Consider the following 23,746-nt stretch of genomic DNA (forward strand, 5'->3'; position numbering starts at 1 on the left):
ATGTCCAGACCAACGGCACACAAAGAAATCATATCCCCATACCACCTAAGACAAATATCGTCTTACCTTGAACATGGCACACTTTCCTCTCCTGTGGTCCTTGGTCAAGCCGTGTGGTATTCCTTGGCAATACACTTCGTTTCCAGGGGTGTCGAGTTCCATCACCAACTCCTTGTTGACAGTTTTTGTTTCAAATCTGACGAAAACGGAGAATACGCCACACTAACTCATGAAATAAAACAAACAAAAAATTCCAGGCAGGTGTGTGTAATGTGGAAGCACAGTCAGACAAACGCATGTATGCGACAGGTACAGCGAATTGTCCCGTGAAACTTCTCATGACACTAATAAGTAAAACAGATCCCAAAGCCGAAAAACTTTTCAACAAACACACAGCTGATTCGCGTCTAGATGTTCTGTGGTACAGCGATAAACCGCTCGCTCAACGTACATTTTCCAACTTTATGGCCGATATTTGTGAAGGCGCCGGCCTTGACAAAAAATACACGGCACATTGTTTACGTGCCACCTCAATACACGCGATGTCGGAAAGTGATTTCTCCACCCGCAGTATAATGTTCATGTCCGGTCATCGTAATGAGGCTTCTGTCAGATCATATAGTAGATGGTTTTCTAGTGACCAAAAGAAAGCTTTGTCGACAACATTATCTACACTGGCACAGGGTAATGATCTCGGACCACATGCAACGGTTACTCGTCCATCATCAACTGTTTCTCGTCCATCATCAACGGTTGCACGTTCTCCAGAAATCTCACCTAATCCTGAACAAATTATCACACGTTTCGATGAGCGATATCATTAGCCATCAAACATTTGCCAACAGCAATTCATCCTCATTCACAGCAGGGTTCCTGTCGCACTCAGTTTTTCACGGATGTAACTTTACATTTCAAAATTGACACACTGACATGCCCCTTTGATCAATCGCTTCGGTTTGAGCCGGATCACTGACTTGGTCAAGCCCTCATGTAAATGCGCATCCGATTATGACAGATTTATCTGTATTGACAAATGTTCGATTTTTAATACAATGGGAATCTACATTTATGTATAAAAATATAATATTTATGAAATATTGTACAAATAGATCATGTAAACTTATTCCATCATTTCATACACAATACCACGAGGCAAGGTTAAAGTTCAATCGTTTTAATACTGATAAAACATCCTTATACAAATGATTAAATAACATTCATATCCAAGACCAATACAACCTAAACTATATAACCTAACATGTGACATATTGAAAGTTACTAGAAGCGTACTTATATAGGTAAATTTCTTCTCACAAAAGTTTGCAAAAAAAAAAAAAATTATGACCCGATGTAGTTAACTGATAGTTACATCAATGCTTATAATTAATTTTCCAGTCTACTAAATGCTTTAAGTAGTACGACTCCATTGATATTCGAATGGATTTTTTTTTTTCTAAATCAATACGCAACGTCGACGTTTCTATTGTGACGGCATCTTATAATGTTTTTTTCGTGTTTTTGCAATGCCGACCGTCAGGTGCCCCCGACTTATAAAAGTCTAGTCGTCAGACCGAGCATGTTTCCTTACGGTGCATTGTATAAAGGTTTAAGAACCCTTTCTCTGGTTCGTCTGGTGATGGCTTGTGGCAACAATTCAAGAATGACTCAATATAAATTAGATACAGATAATGTGGATATTTATTAAGGACATCAAATACAACGACATAGACAAATAAGACTTTCTCACAGGTTAACAAGGCATAAGGTGACACAAAAAGTTATCTCCCTTTAACAATAGATGGAGAAAAATAAAAGATGTGGCGGAGTTTTTGTTGTTATTTTTACATTATTACATGTAGTTTATATTTACCCTTATCATTGTTTCTTACAAAAATATGTTTGTGGACATTTTCTCCTAATTTACCTCTCGGTGTTCACCTATTAACATATTGACCGACTCCTAAAATATCCTAAATCCTAAATCCTAGCTGAAATAAACTACTTAGTATCTGGGACACACATGCTCTCTTTCCTTCGACATTCTGGTGGTCAAAACGACACTTGAGACCTTGAACCTCCCGGCTCTCAACTTATGTCCAGTTTGAACCAATTAAAATGCTAGGAGATACTAACAGGAGGGATTCGGCGCTCCTATAGTCATATGTATAACACGAGACGTCCGAGTAAAAGTAAGGCGAATAACTCTTAGAGAAGTTCCGAAAAGACAAACAATGATGGCTGCTTGTCAAGATGTACCGTGACTACGGTGACAAACTAATGTCTCTAATGACTTATAAATCACCTTACTGTGAGATTAAATGAAATATACATATCAGGTATACTATCATCTTGCGATGTTAAACAATTTTCATCGTTGTTAATGAGTTTATAATGTAATATTACCGACAACATATAGCTGTAAACCTATCGTCTGCTCACAACATTCAATACAAAAATACGATGTCATAATGCAGTATATAGGAAAATTATAGGAAAATAGGCTTTGGGTTGAATTTAGGGTCAAAAGGTCAACTTCAAAGGTCACTGTAACTATAAATAGGTTGTTTAAACATTTTTCATTTCCAGACGATATCTTGAGATTTAAAATCAACGGATTTTAATCAAGCTTCACACAATGGTAGCGTATGAGAAAATACACCTTAGGATAGAATTTGAGTTCAAAAGGTCAACTACAACAGGCACTGTTACTAAAAATAGATTTTTTCACAAAATATTAGTTTCCAAACGGCAACCGGAGGAAAGATCAATGGATTTTGAACAAACTTCACACAATGGTAGCATAGGAGAAAATATACCGCAGTCTCCCAAAACACGCACCTCGCACAACATACACGCAACACACCGCATACATGGGAGGCCGTCCTTACATGACCATAGCTGTTAATAGGACGTTAATTAATCAAACAAACAAACAATATGAGAAAATACAGCTAGGGATCGAATTTGGGGGTAAAAAGGTCAACTATAAAGCTCACTTACTAAAAACAAATTGTTTAAAAAAATCAACGTTTCCAGACGATATCTTGAAAAATACATCAACGGATGGTACACAGTGGTAGCATATGAGAAAATACAGCTTCGGATTTAATTGGGGTCAAAAGGTCAACTACAAAGGTCGTTATTACTTAAAATAGATTGTTTCACAAATTTATGTTTCCGAATGATAAATTGAGAACTCATCAACAGAATTTGTTCAAACTTCATACAATGGTTACATAGGAGAAAATATAGCTTGCGATTGAATTTGGGGTCAAAAGGTTACGGTAACTAAACATTGTTTGCTTCACAAATTTCCGTTTCCCGACGTTAACTTGAGACAGAATTTGTTCAAACTTCGTACAATTATAGCACAACTAAGCAATACAAACTAGCCATATATTAGAAAAATGTAATTGACGGCAGGGGAAGTTTTTTGTGTGGAACACTAACTGTGACTTTGTTTTCAATATACACATGACATTAATTTCCCAATTAAAGGTTCTTATTGACAATGGGACATTCATATACTGTGGAATAATTCAAGTATTGTTAGTTGATATCAATAACTTTTTAACCTAGACTAAACGTGGCTAACACTCAATATACGCAAATACTACAAACACACTTAGCAGTATAAACAGACACTAGTTATAGTATTGTCATTTCACTTAGCGTGGAAAGTATCACGCGGACATAAAGTGGTTTACAGTATGAAAATAAGAATAAGAAATGGTCGACAATCAATTGTTATAGATAGCACGAAACATCATTCGTGACTTTTTCAGTGGATGGTTACTCCCATGGAACGTCCTCCATGTCATGGCGTTGTCGACCTCTGTGCCGCTATCCACGGTGTAAGGTCCATTGAGGTTGGACAGTCCGCAGTCGTTGTACCACCAGCCTGACTGTCCCAGATCTGCACAGTTAGTACCCGCCGACATGTCGAAATCCGCATTAGCTGTACTGAATTTCATTCCATTGAGATCTCCCATAGCGTCACCTTGAAAAATGAGTGCAAAATCATGTAATGTGCTTTATCAATGTATGTTGAAAATGAAGATTTCTAATAATATTTATTCGCATCAAATTTAAAGAAAGGAAACATGTAAAGGTGCCCTGTAGGTAGGGCGTTAGAATTGTACCTGCTGCCCCTATTGCATGATCGTAAAATGCGACTAAATTTAGGATCTTATCTTTTCTCTTCTTCCTAACTGACTTTATCTTCCCTAATGCCTCCCTTGGCACCGCCTCACATTTGGCCTTGAGTTGAGCGTTCGCCCCTGTGAGGAAGGCTCTGGGTTCTGTCCCCTGGCCGAGACACACCAAAGTCTATAAAACTGGTAGTTTCTGCTCCTGCTTGGCGCTCAGCAAACGGGGAGTGGGACGACTGGTTCGCCCGTTGTCAGTATAATGTGACCGGGTGGGGTGTGTTGCTTGGTGTCTTCGGCGGCATGCTTCAGTGATATAGCACTATAAAAAGGGCAATAGTTCCACTATACAAGAAGACATAACATGAATTTACCGCAGTTTCCCAAAACACGCACATCGCACAACATACACACAACACACCGCATACATGGGATGCCGTCCTTACATGACCATAGCTGTTAATTAATCAAACAAACAAACAATGCTTAGCGCTCAGCATACAGGGAGTGGGACGACTGGTTCGCCCGTTGTCAGTATAATGTGACCGGGTGGGGAGTGTTGCATGGTGTCTTCGACGGAATGCTTCAGTGATATAGCACTATACAAAGGGCGACAGTTCCACTATACAAGAAGACACAACATGAATATACCGCAGTCTCCCAAAACATGCACCTCGCACAACATACACGCAACACACCACATACATGGGAGGCCGTCCATACATGACCATAGCTGTTAATAGGACGTTAATTAATCAAACAAGCTTTGAGAACATATAATTAAAGTCATCAAAAACCATAATTCAATATAAAAAAAACACACATTGGGACTACAAAATCAAGCCAAACAGATTTCTGGAAATCGACTTTCGGATAGAAGGAGGTGAATATTTCTGAGCCTGCTGGTTGGGTATTCAAGGTGCATCTGACTTACAAATGTTAAATATGTGGTTTGGACAATACATGTGGATGTAAAATGTATAAGGACATTTTGAAATACTTTGAAATCTGTTTCTGACAGGAGAGATAATCAAGATTGTAGGTTTATGCAAATTTTGGTCATTTTTTAGTGCGGATCATGAAACCACCATCTAAATCAAGATGGTAATTCTTCAACAATACGTATTGACAGGTGAGCGAGATGACTTTCAAAAATTTGAAAACCTGGATAATGGCTAACGTTAACTTGTTGTCTATGGAAAATCATTTGGTTCTGTGGTATGTAAATAAATAATTCAAAAGACAAATGTGGTGAGTTATCGTTTCTCAAAATAAAATATTAAACTAAAATTTTAAGTTTAACATTCTGTTGTAAAGAAAGGCAATACTATCAAATTATAGCCTATGTGTAGTCATGACATCATTTTTTGGAAATATTCGATAATATTCACACGAAGTCGAAAAATAAAGAGTTATTATAAACACTTGTTCGAATCGGACAGCATAATTCAAACAACAGGCCCAAAGGGCCTTAACAGTCATCTGACTACCTTGACAATAGTATATATGGTGTCATCATGTCAGGATCATTTTCAATTTCTTTCAACAAATTTTATTTCAAACAAGAGGCCTTGGGCCTTAACATATAGGAAATTAATTAGATATAGTGTCATAGTAGTCATCTTCGATTTGGGATCAACCAGAGATGAAACAATACTTTGTTGGGACCATGTCAGGATCATTTCATGCAAGTTTCAGCCAAACCGCACCGGTAGAACTTGAGAAGAAGTTCAAAATGTGTTTTCAAGATGGCGGCTGTAGCGGCCATCTTGGATTTCGGATTGACTCCAAAAATAGCATCACTTTGTTGGGACCATGTCAGGATCATTTCATAAAAAATTCAGCCAAATCGCACCGGTAGAACTTGAGAAGAATGTTCAAAATGTGTTTTCAAGATGGCGGCTGTGACGGCCATCTTGGATTTCGGATCGACCCGAAAAATAACAACACGTTGTCTGGACCATGTCAGGATCATATCATGCAAGATTCAGCCAAATGCCACCGGTAGAACTTGAGAATAAGGTCAAAATGTGTTTTCAAGATGGCGGCCATCTTGGATTTCGCATCGACCCCAAAAATAACAACACTTTGTTGGGACCATGTCAGGATCATTTCATGCAAGTTTCAGCCAAATTGCATCGGTAGAACTTGAGAAGAAGTTCAAAATGTGTTTTTAAGATGGCGGCTGTAGCGGCCATCTTGGATTTCGGATCAACCCAAAAAATAACAACACTTTGTCGGGACCATGTAAGGATCATTTCATGCAAGTTTCAGCCAAATCGCACCGGTAGAATTTTAGAAGAACTTCAAAATGTGTTTTGAAAAGTTAACGCACGGCGGATGACGACGGACGAAACATGACCTTCGGGTCAGATGACCTAATCATATCAGAGCACCGTTCTCCTTCTAATCGCACGGATGAATCAAGGAGTTTATATTTTATTTCTATTATGTTTACGAAACTGTTATACATAAATGAGATTTGCAATATCTTTTACCCGAAAATTTTGATAAAATCTTGTACATGTATAAATTTCTTCGTTTGCATTGCCCCTTGTATTTGCGTTTCACATATTGTATTTACCTACCTGCAGTACCAGAGTAGCCCGATATTGTAAGTTGTGTATCTTGGATTTCGCATAGACCCAAAAAAACAACACTTTTGTTGGAACCTGTCAGGATCATTTCATGCAAGTTTCAAGCCAAATTGCACCGGTAAATACTAGAGAATCAAAGTTCAAAATGTCTTTCATTTTCAAAATGGTCGGCTTTGTAGTGGCCATCTTGGATTCGGATCAAACTCAAAAAATAGCAACTTTGTTTTGGGACCATGTCAGGATAATTTTCATAAAAAATTCAGCAAATCGCAACCGGTAGAACTTGAGAAGATGTTCAAAATGTGTTTTCAAGATGGCGGCTGTGACGGCCATCTTGGATTTCGGATCGACCCTGAAAAATAACAAAACGTTGTCTGGACCATGTAAGGATCATTTCATGCAAGATTCAGCCAAAATGCCACGGTAAGTAACTTGAGAATAAGGTCAAAATGTGTTTTCAAGATGGCGGCCATCTTGGATTTCGCATCGACCCCAAAAATAACAACACTTTGTTGGGACCATGTCAGGATCATTTCATGCAAGTTTCAGCCAAATTGCACCGGTAGAACTTGAGAAGAAGTTCAAAATGAGTTTTCAAGATGGCGGCTGTAGCGACCATCTTGGATTTCGGATCAACCCAAAAAATAACAACACTTTGTCGGGACCATGTAAGGATCATTTCATGCAAGTTTCAGCCAAATCGCTCCGGTAGAATTTTAGAAGAACTTAAAAATGTGAAAAGTTAACGCACGGCGGATGACGACGGACGAAACATGACCTTCGGGTCAGATGACCTAATCATATCAGAGCACCGTTCCTCCTTCTATGGCGACGGTTACATATGCATCAAGGAGTTTTATATTTCTATTATGTTTACGTAACTGTTATACATAAATGAGTTGCAATATCTTTTATGATATTATTTTGATAAAATCTTGTACATGTATAAATTCTTCGTTTGCATTGCTTGTATTTGCGTTTCACATATTGTATTTACCTACCTGCAGTACCAGAGTAGCCCGATATTGTAAGTGTGTATTTTGTTCCATAGCTGCCGACCTTGAAATCGCTGTACGCTGCGAACTTACGGATGCCTTGCCAGTCTTCCAACTCAATACGTGCTTCACATGGGTGATCAAAGCACATTGTCTTCATTCTGTCTAAGCCTGCGGAAAATATACAATAGAAGTCATCATTGGGTACCATTACTATCAGTTTTAAATTATATTGAAATCTGGCGTTAAATTCAACCCTGTCACAAAAAACGCCCATGTCAATTTCCCTTGGTAAATCTGGTTTTGAATTCCGTGTTGTATGAGTTGTGCGAGGTGAGTGTACTGGGAGACTGCGGTATGTTCGTGTTGTGTCTTCTTGTCTTCTTCGTATCAGTGGAACTGTTGCCCTTTTTATAGTGCTATAGCATGCCGCCGAAGACACCAAGCAACACACCCCACCCGGTCACATTATACTGACAACGGACGAACCAGTCGTCCCACTCCCTGTATGCTGAACGCTAAGCAGGAGCAGAAAACTACCACTTTTAAAGACTTTGGTGTGTCTCGGCCAGGGGACAGAACCCAGAGCCTTCCTCACAGGGGCGAACGCTCAACTCAAGGCCAAAAGTGAGGCGGTGCCAAGGGAGGCATTGGGAAAGATAAAGTCAGTTAGGAAGAAGAGAAAAGATAAGATCCTAAATTTAGTCGCCTTTTACGATCATGCAATTGGAGCAGCAGGTACAATTCTAACGCCCTACCTGCAGGGCCAGACTGTAGTTGTGGCAATCGAGATTACCCAAAGTGCATTGATATTTAATAAACAGTCATCGACTTTTTGTAGGTTAACACGAGGAAAAGTTCACCTGAGAAAGGTGATATTTCTCGAGACCGAGGGGGATGTCACCTTTCTTAGGTTAATATTTACTTTGTGTATGTGCGGATAGGAGTAGATAGATTATATTTGCCGATGCCAGAGGCCGATGGGAATATCACTTTTTTCTCATGTTAACATTTCCTCGTAAACCTACAAAAATTAAAGAAATGCTTTGTTATATGAAAAGATGTCTAAAATGCCACAACACAATATATAAGATAACTTCTTTTAAATCAACAACTGAACATATTCAAAGGAGACAGTTTACAGTTTCAGGTTAAAATTTATTTTGACATTGCTACAATTATTAATTGCAGGCTATTAAAATGACAAATTTGTGATGTCCATCCAAGAACTCCTTGATGATTCAGTCAAAGGTCTGATAGTTGTAGCACCATTATTTGTAGCTGTAGTTTTGTTTGATATGGCTACCTGGTTTTGTGAGGGACTGTATTACCGAGTGTTAAAAAATATATAGTAAAACTGAAATACACAGTAATTTGTATGTTTAACAATTGTAACATATTTCAAACCCTGTTACCTTGAATGAAGGTCAATGTCAATTGTAACATATTTTAAACCCTGTTACCTTGAATGAAGGTCAATGCCATTCATTTGAACAAGCTTCGTAGCCCTTTATCAAAGCATGCTACAAGCCGACTATCAGTACCCAGGATCGTATATATAAGAAGTTATTTAATGATTTTAGCCATTTTGAACACTGTGACCTTGAATGGAAGATCAAGGTCATTTTTAGCTCACCTGGCCCGTTAACTTTTCACAAAAATCCCTATTAATCATAAACGGCTGAATGAATGTTCACCAAATTTTGTCTGAACCTTATTTTTGGTGAAAGGGAACCAATCTTGTATACGCGGTGACCCTGGGCCCCCAAGGGGCCTGAGGGGCGGGGCCTAATAGTGGAAATATAGCTAATTCTTTAAACTCATTCTTCTTCTGTAGGAATGAAGGGATTTAGTTCTAATTTGGTGTGAAGCTTTCTTGGGTGAAGGGGAACTATTTTTGTATAAACGGTGGGTCTGGTCCCCTAGGAGCCTGAAAGGTATGACTCAATAGGGGAAATAAAGCAAATCCTTTAAAATCCATCTTCTGTAGGAATGAAGGAATTTAGTCTGACGCTTGTTCATGCTTAGCGCTCAACAAACAGGGAGTGGGACGACTGGTTCGCCCGTTCTCTGTATAATGTGACCGGGTGGGGTGTGTTGCTTGGTGTCTTCGGTGGCATGCTTCAGTGATGTAGCACTATAAAAGGGCAACAGTTCCACTGTATAAGATGACACAACACGAACATACCGCATTCTCCCAAAACATGCACCTCGCACTTCATGCACGCTGCATACATGGAAGGCCGTCCTTACATGACCCTTGCTGTTAATAGGAAGTTAAGATAATCAATCAAACAAACAAACAACCAAACCTTGGCTGAAGTTGAACTTGTTTTGTATAAACGTTTACTGTTTCCCCAGGGGCCAGATGGGCGGGGCGCTATAGGAGAAATATAACAAATTCTTTAAAATCCGTTTGTAAAAATAAGTAGATTAAGTTCAATTCTAAAGCCTTCAAGTTGGTAGCTTGTGAAGGTCATTCACTTGAACAAACTTGGTAGCCCGTCATCAAAGCATGCTGTAAGCCCAATATGAATATCCTGGGCTTTTCGGTTATTGAGAGAAAGTCATTTAAATGAAAAGTTTACGCAAGGCGCACGGCAAACGGCGTACGACTAAGTGCTTGATGACAATTAATTGTACGTTTATATTTCGATCTGTCTTCTTTTCGTAACTCCACGGGTTATAGGGATTGTCCTTTTTCTTGTATATAGTCGCGGAAACTTTCAACTGGAATGTCAGTTCCACGGTTGGTATTCCGGCTATTTGTGTTAACAACTATAGTCTCCATATCGTTCTTCCTCGGAAACAGCCGCAACGTTTGTTATCAATTTTCAATTCAGTGTCGTCTGTCATATTGTTAAGTATGGTTACTGCCCGATGATCGGCAAGGCTCTATTTTGATAGGTCGAAAATACGGAAGACATTGGGGAATTCCCTGTTTTTAGGTCACCTGAGACGAAGTCTCAAGTGACCTATTCTTATCGCCTTTTGTCCGTCCGTGCGTCGTGCGTCGTATGTCCGTAAACAATTTACATTTTCGACTTCTTCTCCAAAACTGCTGAAGCAATTTCAATGAAATTTTGCACAAACCTTCTAAGGCATAAGGCCAATCAAAATTGTGAATTATATGGTCCCCACCCCCCAGGGGGCTGTAGGAGGGGTCAAAAGGGGTAAAATTGAGAAAAATTTCAAACATCTTCTTCTCTACTCACAGATGTGGTAGAATCAAATACTCTTCATAGATAGAAAGGTCTTAAGGTCCTTTACAAAAATTGTGAATTATACATGTATGACCCTGGGGTCTCTAGTTTCCCCCTGGGGAGGGGGTTAAGTTTACTATAGTTTATATTGGGAAAACACATTTTTGCGCATTATTTGGTCATTTGTAATAGGAAATGAGTCAAATGTTGTCAGAATTATCAGTATGAGATGGCTGATCCTATTAACAAATTGTCTATGACTGACCCCCAGGGGCCTTAGGGGCGGGGTCAAAAGGGCTAAAACTTCAAAAATCTTCTTCTGAAGTTCTGGAAATGGTAGAATCAAATACTTTTCATAAATAGAAAGGTCTTAAGGTCCTTCACAAAAATTGTGAATTATATGACCCTGGGGTCTCACGTTTCCCCCTGGGGAGGGGGTCAAGTTTACTATAGTTTATATAGGGAAAACACATTTATGAGCATGTTTTGCTCAATTTTCATTGGAAATGAGTCAAACTTGGTTAGAAGTATTAGCCTGAGATAGCATTTTAATATCATATCCATATTGGTCCAGGCCAACCCCCTGGGGACAGCGAGGCGGGGCCAAAAAAAGTCAAATAGGCTAAAACTTCAAAAAAATATTCTTTTAAAATTCTGGAAATGGTATAAACAAATACACTTTATAGATGAAAAGGTCTTAAAGTTTGTTTATAAAAATTGTAAATTATATGACCCTGGGGTCTCCTGTTTCCCCTTGGGGAGGGGGTCAAGTTTACTATAGTTTATATAGGAAAAACACATTTATGAGCATGTTTTGCTCAATTTTCATTGGAAACGAGTCAAACTTGGTTAGAATTATTAGCCTGAGATAGCATTTAAATATCATATCCACATTGGTCCTGGCCGACCCTCTGGGGGCAGAGGGGCGGGGCTAAAAAAGGGTCAAATAGGCTAAAACTTCAAAAATCTTCTAAAATTCTGGATATAGTAGAATCAAATAATTATAGATGGAAAGGTCTTAAGATGTTTTATAAAAATTGTGAATTATATGACCTTCGGGTCTCACTTTACCTGCTGGAGAGGGGTCAAGTTTACTTTAGTTTATATAGGAAAAACATATTTGTGAAAATTATTTGCCCAATTTTCGTAGGAAATGAGTCATACTTGATCAGAATTATTAGCCTAAGATATAGCATTTTAACATCCATATCCGTCCTTGATGACCCCCTGGGGGACCAGAGGGGCAGGACCAAACAGGGTCAAAATGATTAAAATTTAAAAAAAAAATACCTCTAAATTCACAGGTTTGATGGAAGCAAATACTCTTCATATTCTAAAAAGTCAAATTTATAAATCACTGACCAACTTCAAGGCCCAGCATATAGTGTTTATGTCTTTAATTTGTTTCATTATTTGTTTAATTATTTATTCTAACTCGGGTGACCATTAAGGCCCATGGGCCTCTTGTTATTTATAGGCTGGTTACTGGATTTCAATGTCAACTTCTGAACAGGTGTTCATATCGTTAACATTTCATTTTGTAAAGACCTGTCCGAGCGGTCTACACAAATCAGTTAACGGCAAACTCACAGTCATATAACGATGCTCTATCGACTAACCATGATTATTGCTATCAAATAAATGATATCAAAGCCTTAAAATGAATAGTTGGTGAAAGGAAGGCTATAGTCGGTAAAAATCGTTCTGCATACGAGGAAATTAATTCATATTATTTGAATCATAAAACGTCCTCCCGGCTGGCTATATCCGTGCTGACATTTCCACGCAGCCTCGCTTTCAAAGAAGTAGGAAAACTTATTTTCAAAACTGTGCTAAAGTTACACATGACTTTTCCAAAATTTCAATGGTCAAAACTGGATAACATAGGCAGAACTAGATCGTCGTTTTGATATGTAAGGAGTTTCGGAAGGTCAATAAACAATTTCTACTGGTGTGCCCGACTATTAGCTTTATACCACGGAAGAAAGTAAGTAAGCATGGATATTTAATGTGATACAGTATATTGATTTTATTCATTTCAAATCGTCTAATATCATCGAAGGTTATATTTGTTGGGAGGCTGTCGCTTTTCTGTGGATCACTTATTATTTACTACAAATTATTTATATAGTCATCACACACCGTTATTCATCTAGAACATTTACGTAGTGCGATTGATATTTACATATCAAATATTAATCGGAAACTAACATTGGGTGACGCACGATATATGGCCATGAATCAGCGATTGGACAGCTACGTCTATGTGCATGTTTTTATGGTGTATTGCTCGGTGTTTTCGATGGCATGCGTCAGTGATATACGACTATAAAAAAAGAACAAAATTTCCATTGTATGAGACACAACACGAATATACTGCAGTCTCACCCGTACTTCATATACCCAACATGCCGCGTACACGCGCACATGCCGTCCTTACATACAAGACGTTAATTAAATAAACAAACAATAGAATAATATAACTTACCTAGCCAGAACTCCCCACTGAGGTTGCCAAATGTCTGCTGATATTTATTGTGATCAAAAGATACAGAACCATCGAAACGGTTCTGGAAAACCTAAAAGCATAAAGAGTTTACATAAAATTTGCCTAAATCACTCTGAACAAACCCCTGTGTATATGACGTAATAGGGAACAACCGAATAAATGAAATGTAGATCTTTGAAATGGTCCCTGTAATATTGAGCGCAGAATAGAAATGTGAACCGGCCACTGATTGGTTGATTAATTATGAATTTCAAAAGTAAACATGTTTTCCGACAGGAAATCATTCCTAGATAACATTGATATGATTGGGTTAAAATGATAATTTTAGTGCAAAATCCAACTTATTTCAAAGTGGCTACCCTATTTGGAGTTTGAGCTAAAGGATTCAATCTTGTTTCTATCTAGTATTATATTAGATCATAGATTTAAATAATAGAACACAAAAGCTAACTAATAATCAGGTGGTGTTGTAATACATTACTCATAAATAATTTAGTTTGTTGGTCTTTTAACACCCAGAAATGGCATTATAATAACTAACTACCCAAAATGACAGGCAAGTCTGTATTACAAATATAGGATTTTCATAGAGAATAAATTTAAATATTCCAAATTAAAACTGGTTGAAATTAGTTATAAATCAACTTCAGCTGTACTTATATCTTATGATTATAAGACATCATAATGAAATTAAATGTGGTCATCTAGAAATCCTTGTCACGCCCAATCAGCTCATTCATTGTGCCAAATTCACACTGGCATACGTATTGGAGCTATTTGAAGGATGTAACAGTCACTCATAATGTATCACGGTAAATGATTTAGTAAATACTCATGTTACAAATATCAATATATGAATTAAATTTATCCTACCATATAATCTAATTTCCACTAACCGAGTATGCCTGTATATGCTCAACCATGCATTAATGTTACATCATCAACCACCAACATTGAAAATCTCACCGTCCATCCACCGGCTTCAATGTCCATATCACAGAGGACGCTATGGGGTTCATTTTGTTTTGATTTCCTTCGGATGTCGTAGACGCCTGTTGTTCGTGGACTACATGACTGTCGCCAACCTAAGCATGTGTCAGACCCTGCCACAAGATGGATTATAAATCAGTTAACATACTTTAAAATTAGATTCAGTAACTATCTCGTTCAATCTTCCTAATATTAGATTAGGTAACTATCTCGTTTGAATTTCCTAAAATTAGGTTTGTTTCTTTCTGCTGTTGAAATATCGCCCTATTAAAAGCCGGGATTGTTTCAAGACGACCTCGCCTATATCCGATGTTATGCGTGTTTTGGAGACTGCGGTATATTCGTTTTGTGTATTTTTGAAATAGAGGAAATATTTCCCTTTTAAGATGCTGTCCAACTAGTCCCTCTGAAGCATGCCTGCGATGACACCAAGCAACATATCCCAACCGGTCACATTTAACTAACAACTTGCGAGCCACTTGTTCCACTCCCAATATGCTGAGCCCAAAGCGGGAACAGAAACTGACACTTTTATAAACTAAGGCGTGTTTCGGCCAGGGGACAGAACCTATAGCCTACCTCTTAGTAACTATATCGCTTAAGTTACTAATTAGTTTAGGTAATTATCTCGTCCAAGGTTCCTTATTATCTATGTTTATACATGTATATAGATAAGATAATGTGGTAGATAAAGTAGTAAATTGTGGCTTAGTAAGAATTATTTATCATTAACATTGATTACCAATCATCTGTGTCTGCATGAAATTTCAAAGATATTTAAGGATACATTAAGTTAAAAAAATCGGGGTTTCATGATCAGCTGTTGTTGATTAACAATTTGTTAATACCACACGTAGTATAAACTCTACGCATTTTGATTGGCTGACACGATTAACTTTGACCGAACTAAATATTACTCAGTGCTACATCATCATTTGTCAGCTTTATCAATAACCGAGTGACACCATGCTATGTTTTGAACGCCGCTTGACGTCATAACTTTTATTTGCTATTAAAATAACAATACACCTCATTAGCATATGTCGGCAAATTAACGTTACGCTAGTCTCGTCGTAATTCTATCGGCTCAAAGCGGATATAACTGGTAGAAACAGACCACGCGACTCATGGTTATTTAATATGGAATTTATTTACACACAAAAGACCCCCCCTACAGTTCGTGTATTTTTAATTATCAAAAATAACTTATGTGGAATAAGGTCCATATCCAACAACCATTCTTTGTGTAACCTCTAAATCAAGTCGCATACAGAGATTTGAACTAGCGGCGTGTGTTTATTTCAGCTTGAGCAGGTCGCAATCGGTTGTAGACGACAGTGTATATCATGTATTTCCTCAAAAAATTTGAATGTCAATGCTACACAGATTTTATACACATTTACCAATATTTTAGATTGGGTCGATTAATGTTACTAAATCATTAGATTTACATATATTTCTTAGGGTTTTTGACTTCCTACAAACGTTCTTATACCTGAAAGTAGAAAGTTTTCAAAATTAAAACATTTAATTTGAACTATTGGCAATGCTTATCAACGTTAAAATATCGCCAAACACAACAAGAAATTGTATCTGTCGGCATTGAATGTTTACAACGGAAAGAACCGAGTTCGGAGTCGAGGTCGCTGAAAATCTCATCCGGCTAATGGATATAGATGTAATAACACCACTAAGAGGCAACTTATATTTTTAGCCCACCATCATCAGATGGTGGGCTATTCAAATCGCCGTGCAATCTAATTGAAATACAGATCCTTATAACCACTCCGTTCAATATAGGATCTGACAATACCCGATATGGGGTCACGTTCGGATGACCTTTTACCACGTGTATTCCAGATCAAATACATTTTCTACACATTTTTACGTGAATTGTTAACGCCATTTCGTCCCAGTTAGCATATACATTTAGAATTGTTGTGCACTTTTGGCGAGATGACTATGTACACGAAAATTATTTAGACAGTTTTTTCAAACTAGTTCGCCCCAGTAAAGATTCTGGCAGTGCCAATTTGATTGGCCATTTCCAAAGGTCATCCTGACGTGACCCCTAATGGGATGTTCTCAGATCCTCATATCAAACGTAGTGATAATAAGGATCTGTATTTTAATCAGATTGATCGCCGTGCGTCCGTGGTCCGTCGTCCGTCCGTAAACAATGCTTGTTATCACTATTTCTTAAAAACTGCTGCAGAGATTTTGTTCAAACTTCACATGGAGGGTCCCCTTGGTCCCTAGTTGTGCCACACAGATTTTAAGGCTGATCGGAAAAACAAGATGGCCGCAAGGCAGCCATCTTTGATTTTGGCAGTTGAAGTTTGTTATCGATATTTCTTGAGAACCACTGAAGGGATTTTGTTCAAACTTCACATGGAGGTTACTCTTGGTCCCTATTTGTGCCATACAGATGTTGCGGCTGATAGGAAAAATAAGATGGCCGCCAGGCAGCCATCTTTGATTTTCGCAGTTGAAGTTTGTTATCGATATTTCTGGAGAACTGCTGAAGGGATTTTGTTCAAACTTCACATTGAGGGTACCCTTAGTCCCTAGTTGTGCCATACAGATTTTGAGGCTGATCTGAAAAACAAGATGGCCGCCAGGTAGCCATCTTTGATTTTGGCAGTTTAAGTTTGTTATCGATATTTCTTGAGAACTACTGAAGGAATTTTGTTCAAACTTCACATGGAGGTTACTCTTGGTCCCTATTTGTGCCATACAGATGTTGCGGCTGATAGAAAAAATAAGATGGCCGCCATCTTGGATTTCGATAGTTAAAGTTTGTTATCGCTATTTCTCAGATAGTACTGAAGGGATCTTTCTCAAATTTAATATGTAGGTTCCCCTAGGGCCCTTGTTGTGCATATTGCATTTTTGGACCAATCGGTGAACAAAATGGCCGCCAGGCCGCCATCTTGGATGTCGATAGTTAAAGTTTGTCATCGCTATTTCTCAGATAGTACTGAAGGGATCTGTCTCAAATTTCATATGTAGGTTCCCCTAGGGACCTAGTTGTGCATATTACATTTTTGGACCGATCGGTTAACAAGATGGCCTCCAGGCCGCCGTCTTGGATTTTGTTATTCAAAGTTTGTTATCGCTATTTCTCAGAAAGTACTGAAGGGGGGGGGGCAAAGGTCCTCAATATTTGGACCCCCCCTCTTTGCCCCGTACCCACAGGAGGAGATTGATTCTTTAATTCAACACACAGCCATATATACTTTATAAACTTTTTTCATATATCGTTGAGTAGAATCCTTGTACACATTTATAGACAGTGGCGTCGATAAACGGAAACTAATGAATACGCAAATTGCCATGCTAGCGCCAAAGGTGCGATATTTTGGTGTTTGGGGGGGCGACAATCTCCTACGAGAAAAAATATTACGATTTAGAATGGCTAAGATGATTTTAACGATGCATTTTGATGAATTTGTGACCGCCAAAGACGCGAGAATTTGGTGTTTGAGGGGTCCGGGGGTCTCCCCCGGGAAATACATTACGATTTAGAATTTTACGATGTATTTTGATGAATATGGGAGCGCCTGAAGGCGCGAGATTTGGGTGTTTGAGGAGGTCCGAGGGTCTCCCCCGGGTAAAAATATTAGATTTAGAATGGCTGTGATGAGTTTTACGTTATATCTAAATGATTTTAAAGCGTTCTTAACATAATACTTTTTTTATTTAAAGTTACCTGCATTAAGAATTGGTAATTGTGAATGCCGTCATATCTATGCAACTCGATCTGAACATACTGGCTTCACACCATCGGTACATTGTTGTTTAACACAAAATAATAATGAATTAATTGTTTTGCTAAGTCATATAAACAGATGAATCTTTTAAGAGACATTTTTTAAAATAGTACGTAGAATCCCCTGATTCACATTTTAAGTCTAGTTCACGAAAATGTGCATGAGGACCCTTTTTTCTTTCAAATGTGCAATTTAAGAACATTTCAGTCGGCGAAAATGGAGGGGGGAGGCAACAAGAAATGTTTGCCCTCGTCCCTCCAACCCCGACCCCCACCTCCCACACCCGCTTCCTACGCCCCTGTATCTACATTGCCAAGTAAAACAGCATAGTTCTATGAAGCTTTAGAGTATTTGATGGAAATCTGACAAGAAGTGAGAGGTATTTTCACCCGTTAATTATGTATATATTATACATGAATACAGGTGTACATGTACATTATTAAGCAAACATATATGTACATAGGTCTACAATGTATATGTAAGGTATATTTTTGCTTTGAATACATAAAAGTACACATAAAATTTAGATAAATAGTTAGGCTGATTTTTTTAAAGTAAATCAGATGTAAAAAAGTTATATAACTAGTGACATATAGGGGAATGTCCATTAGACGGATAGAGACTATAACTAGGTATATATAGGGAATGTCCATTAGACGGATAGACATTATAACTAAGGATATACAATGTATACGGAATGTCAAATATTGATATTATGATAAAAGAAAAACACGTACTTACTTTAATACACGTAGTCCGCTAAACATGCCTATATTATTAGTTTTTCGCCATTTTTTCCTTATTATAAAGTCTATATATTAGGCCATTTTTTTAAAAAAAACCTAATAATATTGGCAGGTTTAGCGGAATAGTACATAATATCATGACAAATGAAAATAAAATAATGGTAGAAGCAAGTATAAAACCATATAATATAATGAAAACCCTTCTTTATGGCTACAAAAACCCGTACAGTATAGGATTATTTACACTTAGAAACTCTTCACAAAACTTTTGCATACGTTTCAACGTTTATTAGATTAACACAGTAATCAGGAACCTGTAGTCGATAAATTTGTGTTTTCAGTCAATAGTAGATATGTCCAGTAGACAGATGAGATTTCCTTCGATCGTTTGTTTGTTTGTTTGTTTGATTTATTAACGTCCTATTAACAGCTATGGTCATGTAAGGACGGCCTCCCATGTATGCGGTGTGTTATGTATGTTGTGCGAGGTGTACTGGGAGACTGCGGTATGTTCGTGTTGTGTCTTCTTGTATAGTGGAACTGTTGCCCTTTTTATAGTGCTATAATCACTGAAGCATGCCGCCGAAGACACCAAGCAACACACCCGACCCGGTCACATTATACTGACAACGGGCGAACAGGAGCAGAAACTACCACTTTTATAGACTTTGGTGTGTCTCGGCCAGGGGACAGAACCCAGAGCCTTCCTCACAGGGGCGAACGCTCAACTCAAGGCCAAAAGTGAGGCGGTGCCAAGGTAGGCATTAGGAAAGATAAAGTCAATTAGGAAGAAGAGAAAAGATAAGATCCTAAATTTAGTCGCCTTTTACGATCATGCAATAGGGGCAGCAGGCACAATTCTAACGCCCTACCTGCAGGGCCATCAATCGGATGTTTGGAATGTTCATGCGTCGCGCATGCACATAGGGGTTGTTTACACTCGCCGAAAGATAATAATATGAAATGGTGACTAGGTCGGTCCTATCTATTTTCAGTTTTTCTCCATTTTGAACAAAATTGTTATATCGGATGTTTGGAATGTTCATGCGTCGCGCATGCACATAGGGGTTGTTTACACTCGCCGAAAGATAATAATATGAAATGGTGACTAGGTCGGTCCTATCTATTTTCAGTTTTTTCTCCATTTTGAACAAAATTGTTATACAAACTTTTAAATATTGTTATTAACACAAAGTACACAATTTTTACAATAAATTTTAGTCCTATAATTCTTTTTTATCTTTTATTACATGATTTTTTAGCGTTTTAGTCCCTTTAAAGCTGATGTTATGCTGACCCAGACAGTGGCGGCCGTTGTTACGGCAGGGGTAGTGTTGCAGCAACTGGATCTGAGGTGTAGATAAGGAGGCAAAGTGCTTATATTTTGTCCTGTGTAGTATCATGATTGACCTGTATTGGCTCTGCAGGTAGGGTGTTAGAATTGTAACTGCTGCCCCTATTGCATGATCATAAAAGGCGACAAATTTAGGATATTATCTTTTCTCTTCTTCCTAACTAATTGTGTTTCTTTATGCCTCCTTTGGCACCGCATCACTTTTGGCCTTGAGTTGAGCGTTCGCCCCTGTGAGGAAGGCTCTGGGTTCTGTTCCCTGGCTGAGACCCAACAAGAGGCCCATGGGCCTAAACGGTCATCTGAAAATCATCTACACAAACTATAACTAGAGGGAGGGGGGTCAGAACCATCATTTATTCAAAACCTGTTCACATTCCCGAAAAAATGTTTCTGACCAAATTTGGTCAAAATCCAGTAAGAACTTTATTTCTAGTAGCGTTTTGAAGGTATTTTCCTCTATTTCCTCTCTTGGGCCCCGCCCCTCCTAACCAGTTATACAAAATATGTTCCATAAAGATAGTTTATACCAAATCTGGTGGAAATTAATTCAAAACTTTATTACCACTAGCGTTTAAAAGAATTACCAACATGTCCCTTATTGGGCTCCGCCCCTCCTGCCCCAGAGGGGTCAAAGTCACCATTTATACAAAATCTGTTCCCCGTCCTCCAAGGATGTTTCTGGCCAAATTTGGTCAAAATCCAATGAGAACTTAATGACAAGTAGCGTTTTGAAGGAGTTTTCTTCTATTTCCCTTATTGGGCCCCGCCCCTCAGGCCCGTGTGGGGTCAGAGTCACCGTTTATACAAAATCTGTTCCCCTTCACCTAGGATGGTTCTGGCCAAATTTGGTTAAAATCCATAAGAGCCATTCTCTGTAAGCATCAAAATATCATGGAAAGTCATAGTCATGGATTTGCATAATAAAGACCTTATGTATGGAATCAAAAATATGTATTAAACAAATGCACATCTTTTCCCACTGTAATGTAGTAGAGTCCATAGCAAATTCAAATGGCATTTGCAAAAAATACACACTCATAGAAATAGCTAATATTATACAAATATGTTGGTTAAAATTAGATGTTTTTTTATTATATAAAAGAGAAACCCGCATTTGAAGATTTCCCCTTTGGGAGCCCCAATTTAAGCACAAATTATGTCCCTTATATGAACTCTTCACTGATAATTTTAAAGTGTTGTTTTACAATGAAAATGTGCGCTAGATAGATCATGCAAGTGACTGTATTGTTTTCCATTTGACTTTAACTGAAATATCATCTTCAGTAAGTGTATGTGATGTATGAATATATATAACTTGTATAAATCATTTAACGAACCTTCTGTGGCAGGGGAAGCGGCGCCCAATTGGGGTTAACAGTAGTGAATATTTTTAATGGCTACTAGTCGTAGAGGTTCTGCATTGATTGTAGCCAAATTTGGCCAGAAACAGCCTTTAAGGAAGGGAAACAAGAAGTTGTATAAATCTTGGCTCTGTTATATTGACCCGCTCCTTTTACACGTTTACAGACATGATTTTTTCCTTTCCTTCCATTTGGTTCCGTAAATACAGTGTTGGTTGAATGACGTGTTGATTATCCATCATTCAAATATAAAAAAAATCCACCGTATGAGATGATCATTTACTTAGAAATGTAGAATACCTTTTACTTCATTTCTGTTTTATTACATGATTTAAAGTTGCCATGCCGCTAACTCACGGGGAAATTTTGGTCAAAACTTCAGGCTACTGTAAACATTGAGAATGAATTTAGTTTATTTTGATTAAAAGATTCAAACTGAAGTGTATGACCAATTTCATTTTAAAATCCATAAGATTACTTAATTCAAAAGACAGGATTACCATGCATTAAAAAGCTCGAAGGGTGTTAGTCATGAAAGCAGTTTCAACAATATGAACTAAATTGTTTTGTTCGTCTTTCACACTACCTGTTCAAATGAATGTTATTATTGGGAGATGGCATCATCGTTTAATAAGTACAATTGTGTGAACAGTTCATGTTTATGTGGGTATTGCCTATAAATGCATGTACATTAACGGATATCAAACCAGTGATCATAATCTTAATTGGTGTTAAGCTACCATCCAATTATCGGTACGTTATTATATATATGTGAAATTATATGCACCTGACTACATGATCTATCACTGTAATCTTCAATGGAAGTCTCTGTAGTCAGTAGAGGCATGTGTGATACATCCTGCTTTACTATGACAAGTCCAGTTGTTATCAAGGAATAATAGCATCATGAAAACAGTGATAGTAACCCCTGGAATATCGAGGATATAGTACAACAATTTTATAACTAACCTCTAAGAAGATATGATATCACTTCATTATAAGCATATTCTTTTATACATTTTTTAATCTGTCCAGTAACATTAGCGGGAATGAAAATTACTACGTTAGCGTGTTCGATATGTAGCGATATTGGACTGTGTCTATCATCGTTGACTAGGTAGATCAGTCGGTAGAGCATTCAGCTAGTGTTCGGAGGTCCCGAGTTTAAATCCGGTCTGGTCATTACATTTTCTCCTCTCATGTTACAGTTATAAACGTTCAAAAATATATTTCATTACCATGTGTATGAAACAATGATAACATTATCTCGACAGAAAATAATTTGTATTTGTTCAGCAATACATGTAAAATACCTATCGAGATAAAGATAAGTGACATATACCAATAAACATACGTTATGGAAAAAGCAAGTCAAAATATCTATGCAGAAATAATAACATATTTCAGTAAACGTATTTCCATTCATACTTACATTGATAGTAATAAGCCACTCCGTCCTGTGAAATAGCTCCAGTTGCGTCGTTGAAGATTTTTGAATACAATCTACACAGTCCAGTTTCGGTGTTGGTAGAAAAGGACAAACAGTGGTGTTTCTTACAATACCTCAAACATTCCTGGAACTTCATGACGTCACTGTGTTCATGAAGAATACCACTTGTAAACAGTTTTCGTTTCAAATTCGGGTTTTGTTTGTAAAATTCTCTGCACGTCTTTATGTATGGTGAGTGTAAGAGAAAGATAAGCACGGTAATTAAAACGTTCATCCTGACACGACAAACCATGAACTACCCAATCTCGTGTGAAACGATCGCTCCTATAATGTTACGGTGTGAATATTTTATAGAAATATCACGGTTTGGATGCGTTGACAATAAAACCTATCAATAAGTTTACCAATACTAATTATATAGAGTATCGTATACGTTTCTCATCAAAGGTTCAATAAGCGTATCAATAGAATTAATGGTAGATTTGACGACTATGCTTAAAAACTTTTAAATTGTTAGCATTTTTTTCAATAGACAAACAACAGTCTTAATTTCATTGAAGGACTCTCGCACCAATTTCAATATTTAAATTGATCAATTTCCATATTTGAAATTTATACCT

The 23,746-nt window shown here is 37.7% G+C and overlaps 1 protein-coding gene across 1 annotated transcript; it reads right to left on the reverse strand.

Annotated features, from left to right (window-relative positions):
- Window positions 1-1,359: 1,359 nt before the first annotated feature.
- LOC138336482 (microfibril-associated glycoprotein 4-like) lies at window positions 1,360-23,400 on the reverse strand. The gene is made up of 5 exons (XM_069285980.1): window positions 23,109-23,400; window positions 14,419-14,555; window positions 13,432-13,522; window positions 7,747-7,911; window positions 1,360-4,000 (listed from the first exon to the last, which is right to left on the reverse strand). Exons 1-5 carry the CDS (start codon window positions 23,398-23,400, stop codon window positions 3,741-3,743), a joined length of 945 nt encoding a protein of 314 aa, XP_069142081.1. The 3' UTR covers window positions 1,360-3,740.
- Window positions 23,401-23,746: the final 346 nt, after the last annotated feature.

The sequence above is a fragment of the Argopecten irradians genome, chromosome 12 (assembly GCF_041381155.1).
Source record: "Argopecten irradians isolate NY chromosome 12, Ai_NY, whole genome shotgun sequence".
In the NCBI taxonomy this organism is placed as follows: Eukaryota; Metazoa; Mollusca; class Bivalvia; order Pectinida; family Pectinidae; genus Argopecten; species Argopecten irradians.

What these genes read in the sequence shown, in the direction of transcription:
- LOC138336482 (XM_069285980.1), bottom strand. Translation starts at nt 23,400, where the DNA reads ATGAACGTTTTAATTACCGTGCTTATCTTTCTCTTACACTCACCATAC. An exon ending in AGTGGCTTATTACTATCAAT is followed by an intron (nt 14,556 to 23,108) that starts GTAAGTATGAAT and finishes ATCTTGTGGCAG; the next exon opens with GGTCTGACACATGCTTAGGT. An exon ending in GGGCTACTCTGGTACTGCAG is followed by an intron (nt 4,001 to 7,746) that starts GTAGGTAAATAC and finishes TCATTTTTCAAG; the next exon opens with GTGACGCTATGGGAGATCTC.